Here is a 7500-nt window from a genome sequence, read left to right on the forward strand (position 1 = left end):
CAGTCTGGTTCTTAGTCAGACCATGAGACTATTTCTGACTCCTTCGTTTGTGGAGCCACACACTCCCGAGTGAGGCCACACACACACACACACACACACACACACACACACACACACACACACCTACACACACACACACGCACACACACACACACACACACACACACACACACACACACACACACACACACACCAACAGTCGCTAGTTTTTACTCATCATTGGAACAAAGAAAAAAAAAATGGTCTTGATTTTTTTTCCTGACTTTTACAAAAAACTTTTTTATTATTTACGTATCTATCAATCTATCTATCTATCTATCTATCTATCTATCTATCTATCTATCTATCTATCTATCTATCTATCTATCTATCTATCTATCTATCTATCTATCTATCTATCTATCTATCTATCTATCTATCTATCTATCTATCTATCTATCTATCTATCTATCTATCTTGTAAACTTTATCCCAAAAAAGACAAAAGTGCCACAAAGTGCAGGTAAGTGTTTGCTTCAGGTAAACATCAGTATTCAAGTCACCGTCAGGTCAACAGGAGCCTGTGGGGCTAAATGACAGAGGAAGCTAATTAATGAAGTACACACACACACACACACACACACACACACACACACACACACACACACACACACACACACACACACACACACACACACACACACACACACACACACACACACACACACACACACACACACACACACAGAGGCTTTGGAGAGATGAGGTGGAGGGGGTTTGGGGGCTGTACCTCCTGCCTCTCTCCCCCAGGACATGCGCATTTTCCCTGGGTAGTGGAGTCGCCCAGGCTGGGTCTCCTGGTTCCTCTGCCAACTTAACCACTGCTATTAGCCTGCAGTCACACCTGGAAAGCCCTCAAGCTCTCCTACTCTCTCTCTCTCTCTCTCTCTCTCTCTCTGTCTCTCTCTTTGTGTTGCTCTAAGCTCTCTCTGTCTTTGATCAGGTTCACTATAGAGGATAAGTGCTGTTAGTTTACTGCGACCATGAATGTGTATGTTGGGTGAAAATATGTTGTGTCTTTTTGCCTTGAAGAGTTTCAGTAATTTATGCATTTTCTCATTAAAAAGGTCACACACACACACACACACACACACACACACACACACACACACACACACACACACACACACACACACACACACACACACACACACACACACACACACACACACACACACACACACACACACACACACACACACACACACACACACACACACACACACACAGTCTCCGCTGCTTTTTTATTGAGGTTGAGTAAGGTTGAGTGAGTGTGAGCTTTCATGTTAAAAGTGTGTCTTTAAGAGTGTAAGACTGTGGCATTAGGGGCCATATTCCCCCCCTGTCTGTGTAATTACACTGTCACTGACACACACACACACACACACACACACACACACACACACACACACACACACACACACACACACACACACACACACACTAATACAGCGATGACACTAGCAGAGATGAAAGGTAGTTGGTCTTGTACTCTTATGATAATGACAGGCTAACGTTCGGAGAGGAAGGAGACACAGTATACGCACAAATACACTGTTAGGCTTTAAGAGCGGCGACAGGACACAGTCAAGACACACACACACACACACACAGTCAAGACACACACACACACATACACACACACACACACACGCACACAAGCAGTCAAGACACGCACACACCTACTTTAAAAAGCAGATTCATACTCAGAAACTAGACCCATTTCACTTTGTCAACCTTTTAACCCATTGAAAGATTTCTAATAGCACGTTTTATTCATTTTTTTCAGTCTTCTTGCACATTAAGATATTTCTAATAAGGGGGCGCCTGTGGTGTAGTGGTCAGAGTTATTGTCATTACGAGCATTTCCATAAAGTAATGTAGAGATGAAGATTTAAGCAAAATCCACACTGGTCACTTAATTTTTTTCCAGAGCAGTATATTTTATTTATTATGAATTATTTTTTACTTGTCTAAAATATTTTTTCTAATAATGAAACGTACTTAGTTGTTTGCATAAACAGTAACCTACAGTATATATATTATTTTTAGTAGCCTATGACATATTTTAATATTTTTTTTTTTTTATATTTTCTCTAATAACGTAACATTCTCTTAAATATTATTTTTTTATTGTAACTTACTGAGTTTGTGCATCATCATGTCCCCGGATGGCGGGTAGTTGAGTCTCTTGGCGAAGTGGTGGCAGTACCAAACGAGCAGCTCCTCTCCGGGCGGGACGGGCTTCACTGTGTAGAAGTAAACCTCCATCCCATTCTGACAGGCAGCCAGGTTCTGCTCCGACGCAGAGTGAGCCGGGTTCACGAAACGCATCCAGTTAGAACGGGACTCATCCAGACCGTCTACAAAGTGGTGCAACGAAGAATCCTCGTAGATCTGGAAAAGAGAAAAAGGAATAGAAAAGGTTGGTGAGGTTATTTTTGGGGAAAATTATGATATATGTTGTGGAAGTTAATTTAACATGTAAAAAAAAAAAAAAAACATTTATATTTTTTTTTTATTATAATTTTTTTATAATTTTTTTTTTTTTTTTACTGAAGAAAAAGGAAATAAAAGTTTGCGAGATTATTTTGTAAATTTAATATATTTGTAGTTACAGGTAATTATTGAGAAAAAAAAATATTAAGATTTATTTTATTATCAAAGTAATCCACTGATAACAAATTCAAGTAAATTATCTAACTAATCAAGTTATTAGTAAAAGTAAAAGTTATAGTAATACAAAGTTTGAACTGACTTAAACACTCAAAATCTGTAAGTAAAAAATACACTTAACAAATTAAAAGTTAAGAAATAAACTAAACGCAATGACATAGTTTTAACATAAATCAAACTATATCTAATAATCGTATCAATCTTTCTACCCCTCACCCTCTCCCTCTCTCTTTACCTTCAGACGGACGGAGAGACTGAGAGAGAGTGTGCGGAGGACAAGAAGAGATCCTCCTTTATATTGAAAAGGGAAAGGAACGACCCAGTCATTTTTCTACCACTCCTCCCCCTGTCTCTCTTTCACTCTCTCTCTCTCTCTCTCTCTCTCTCTCTCTCTCTCTCTCTCTCTCTCTCTCTCGGCGTGTGTGTGTGTGTGTGTGTGGTAAAGCGAGAGAGGCTAGCATGAATGGAACAGACTTTCTGAGTTATTTTGTGCTTGTGGTTCGGAGCAAATTAATTTTTGCAAGTCACACACACGATGAGTAGAAGTTGGTCAGGTATCTGTGTGTGTGTGTGTGTGTGTGTGTGTGTGTGTGTGTGTGTGTGCTCTCACTATTAGTTACTGGTAGTGATGGAGTGTATTCTGCTTTAACTGTGCGTGTGTATGTGTGTGTGTGTGTGTGTGTGTGTGTAGAATTACAGGAACCCCGCAGTGCGTTACATGTTATTTGTGTGGAGGAGTGACATCATATCTCCATTTCGCTTTTTTCGCACACACACACAGCGAGCCCAGTTTCCTGTTCCACTGACTGACTTAAAAACGTTTATGACGCCACAGGAAGGGGTCCCTCCGGCTTCTGAGGAAGTGTGTGTGTGTGTGTGTGTGTGTGTGTGTGTGTGTGTGTGTGTACTCACCCTCCAGAAGTACTTGCGGTTGGCGTCTTCGGGGACGCTGTCGGCCGTGTAGATCTCGCCCACCAGGGGCCCGAAGCGAGTTCCTTTGGGGATGTACTCCCTGCTGCACACTCCGACCACCTGAACACACACACACACACACACACAGAGAGAGAGAGAGAGAGAGAGAGAGAGAGAGAGAGAGAGAGAGAGAGAGAGAGAGAGAGAGAGAGAGAGAGAGAGAGAGAGAGAGAGAGAGAGAGAGAGAGAGAGAGAGAGAGAGAGAGAGAGAGAGAGAGAGAGAGAGAGAGAGAGAGAGAGAGAGAGAGAGAGAGAGAGAGAGAGAGAGAGAGAGACAGGGTTAGACAATGGATCGAAAAGGTCTTTGAAGTGGATTGTGTGTGAGGGATTTTCAGTGCTAAAATCTTAGAGTTCCAGAGTGTGTGTGTGTGTGTGTGTGTGTGTGTGTGTGTGTGTGTGTGTGAGAGTATGTGTGTGTGTGTTTTCATGCTGTTGTGAACACCAATGTGTGAAATGTGTCATTAAGTCTAATTAAGTCTACACTGTCCAAATACAGACTCACACAGACACACACTGTCAACCAGCTATCATCACTGACAGATGATTAATGAACCAACGGCGTGCTTCAGTTCATTTGGAGCGAGTCTGTGTGTGTGTGTGTGTGTGTGTGTGTCTGTGTGTGTGTCTGTGTGTGTGTGTTAAAATATCTTCTTTCATATCTCTTTCTTTCTTTCTCTCTTTCTTTTGTTACACCTCCGCTCTACGCCACATCAAACCAAAACGTCTGCCACATAAGACGCTTCAGGTGATTGTGTGTGTGTGTGTGTGTGTGTGTGTGTGCTGGAGAAACATGCAGATATTCAAAAGAAAAAGAATAATCTCGTCTGATTTAATCAAAGAAGAAAAATTGGAAAAAGAAGAGAAAAGGGATTATGTGGCGACTAGACGTCAGGCTACAACACACACACACACACACACACACACACACACACACACACACACACACACACACACACACACACACACACACACACACACACACACACACACACACACACACACACACACACACACACACACACACACACACACACACACACACACACACACACATTTTCTTCTTCATTTTCTTCATGCATAACCCACACAAACTCATTCCCAAACCCCTGGTGACATGGGAAATCCCCTCTTTTCCAGACATAAGTGTGTATTAGTGTGTGTGTGTGTGTGTGTGTGTGTGTGTGTGTGTGTTTTAACTTATTAACAGACTTTCACAATGCTCTCTCTCTCTTTCTTTGATCAGAAAAGACAAACTCACATCCTATGTCTCTTCCTCTCCTGGCACAGATAAATAGTAGCTGATTGGCTATCTCCTCGTAAACAAACACAAAACAAAACACACACACACATACACACACTCTCTCTCTCTCTCTCCCCCTCTCTATCTCTTCCCTGATGAAAAAATCAATGCGATCACGCCAACAAACCCACAAGGTGTCAAAATTACCCAAGTAAGTCAGACACCCTTTTGACCTGAAGTCATGCACTACTTTTAGCCTATAGTCTTTAGATAGATTTATTATCAACGTTCAGAGTGCACATAAGCACAACATGAAGTTCCACTATAGCTCACAAATACTGTCCTCACTGGTACTAGTGCTACTGAAATAAGAATAAAAAAATAAATCCAAATACTATGACATTTCTAGTAATTTTTCCCCCATCCAAATTTGCCTGATATTCTTGTTCAACCATTAAAGCTTCGAAAATATGCAAATTATATAAAATATATATTAATATTAAACATAATCTCCAAATGTGCTACTTTATTTCAAACTCTTCACAAGCTTAACACCATATGAGAGTCATTCCGGTTGTGTGTAATACCTCACTGTTATCTCACTGACGCTGCAACCTTTGACGTTTTGACATTTTTTAGACCTCTAGTTTCGACCAAACGGAAAAGGCCGCAAACAGTCACAAAGGTTACTGTCTGCTTTCTTGAGATTGATTCACGAGGGGAAATGGGTTTTGCGAGGGTGAATTTCTTTCTTCTTCCAATCTTTTAGGATTTTTTAAAGATACAGCTGAAATTGTAAGGAACTAAAAAAATAAGCCCAGGCCATTTCAAATGTGACCTACAGCTCCAGAAAAAAACGATTTTTCTTAAATCTTCATCCCTACATACCATTTTGAAAATGCTCTTAATGTATGTAATGTATTTGAATTTGGTAGAAATGTTGTCAGTATTTTATATTATAAAACCAAAATGTCCATTTTACTCAAACAAATGCCTATAAATAGTCAAACGAGAGACACTGAACATTCGGAGTGGTCTATTATTTTTTTCCAGAGCTGTATATAGCATCTGAAGGGACACTGTTTGCATCGTAACCTTATCAAATGTCTTCAATACGTTTAGAAATCAGCAGAAAGAAAGCGGTTTGATGTGTCCAGATGATTAATTGTGCCCCCTGCCAGTAACGAGTGGTACTGCAGCCAGTCTTTGAAACACACACACACACAGGCACGCACGCACGCACACACACACACACACACACACACACACACACACACACACACACACACACACACACACACACACACACACAGGAATTTGGGATGAAGTCATCCTAAAATTATCAAGTGATGTTTGACTTTTAATGGATATGCGCTGGTGAGGAAGTGTTATAGTAACAATGTGCAATTGGTGTGCTTCAGGCCTTTCACACACCCTCACACTCACACACACACACACACACACACACACACACACACACACACACTCACACACACACAGCTTCCTCTCTGTTGTGTGTGTGTGTGTGTGTGTGTGTGTGTGAGGGAAGTTTTGTAACGGCGAGACACGACCCCCTCTTCATTACATGACCCACATCTGACTCACGTGTGTGTGTGTGTGTGTGTGTGTATGTGTGTGTGTGTGTGTGTTACTGAGAACAGACGCTTTCTCTGCTTTAATGTGTGTGAAACATAGTGACTACAGAGAAAGTTTGAATGTCTGCCAATGAATGTGTAGGCAACTATATGTCTGAGTGTGTATGTGTGTATACGTGTATGAATGAGTGTATGAGTGTGTTTGTGTGTGTGTGTGTGTGTGTGTGTGTGTGTGTGTGTGTGTGTGCGTGCCTGCCTGCGTGCATGTGTGTGTGTCTGTGTGCATGTGTACGTCCGTCTGTGTGTACATGGTATATGAGTGATTGACAGTCTCACCTCCTCGCTGTCCGCTGGGTGTTTGAACGCCAGGTTTCGGGGCAGTGACGCCTCGGCTCTCGTCGCCACGGCGTCCGTCTCTAACCCCGCCTCCCACGCCGTATCCTTGACGATGTACGTGCACTTTTCCTCAAACTCCGCCTCCGTCCATCGGTTCATGTCTGTCTCTGTCTCCTCCTCTTCCATGTCCATCTCCGTCTCCATGTCAACGTCCGTGTCTGTCGCCTCTGTTGTCAAGGCCCCGTCGGAGCATTCTGTGGTTGCTGTGGCGGACATCTTGGATTGGTGGTCGTCCTGCTCCACTGTGTGCGCCCCCTCACTGGACAACATGGCCGAGCTTTGAGAGGTCGCCTGGGTGGGTCAACGGAGGAAAAAAAAAATATTAAAAAAAAATATATATTTAGACTATTCATCATCATCAACTTTTATTTTGAGACTCAAGGTCAATTTAAAAGACATACAATACAAAAAAATAGACAACACACACATAAATAAGAATAAAAAGATTCTGAGATTATTGTTATATCTCAGGAACATTGAATACATTAAATCAGTAGAATAGTCTGGTTTTTCTCCAGCACACACACACACACACACACACACACACACACACACACACACACACACACACACACACACACAC

The 7500-nt window shown here is 41.8% G+C and overlaps 1 protein-coding gene across 1 annotated transcript in view; it reads right to left on the reverse strand.

Moving 5' to 3' along the window:
* The window catches only part of prdm1a (PR domain containing 1a, with ZNF domain), a 17064-nt gene that overhangs the window by 5876 nt on the left and 3688 nt on the right, over nucleotides 1-7500 (reverse strand). Inside the window, exons 2-4 of the mRNA XM_080039052.1 lie at nucleotides 6858-7208; nucleotides 3627-3746; nucleotides 2183-2435 (exon numbers count right to left, since the gene is read on the reverse strand). Of these exons, the coding sequence (XP_079895178.1) occupies nucleotides 2183-2435; nucleotides 3627-3746; nucleotides 6858-7208 (724 nt within the window). The remainder of the gene's footprint in view (nucleotides 1-2182; nucleotides 2436-3626; nucleotides 3747-6857; nucleotides 7209-7500) is intronic.

The sequence above is a fragment of the Ammodytes marinus genome (assembly GCF_949987685.1).
Source record: "Ammodytes marinus genome assembly, chromosome: 13".
NCBI classification, from domain to species: Eukaryota; Metazoa; Chordata; class Actinopteri; order Uranoscopiformes; family Ammodytidae; genus Ammodytes; species Ammodytes marinus.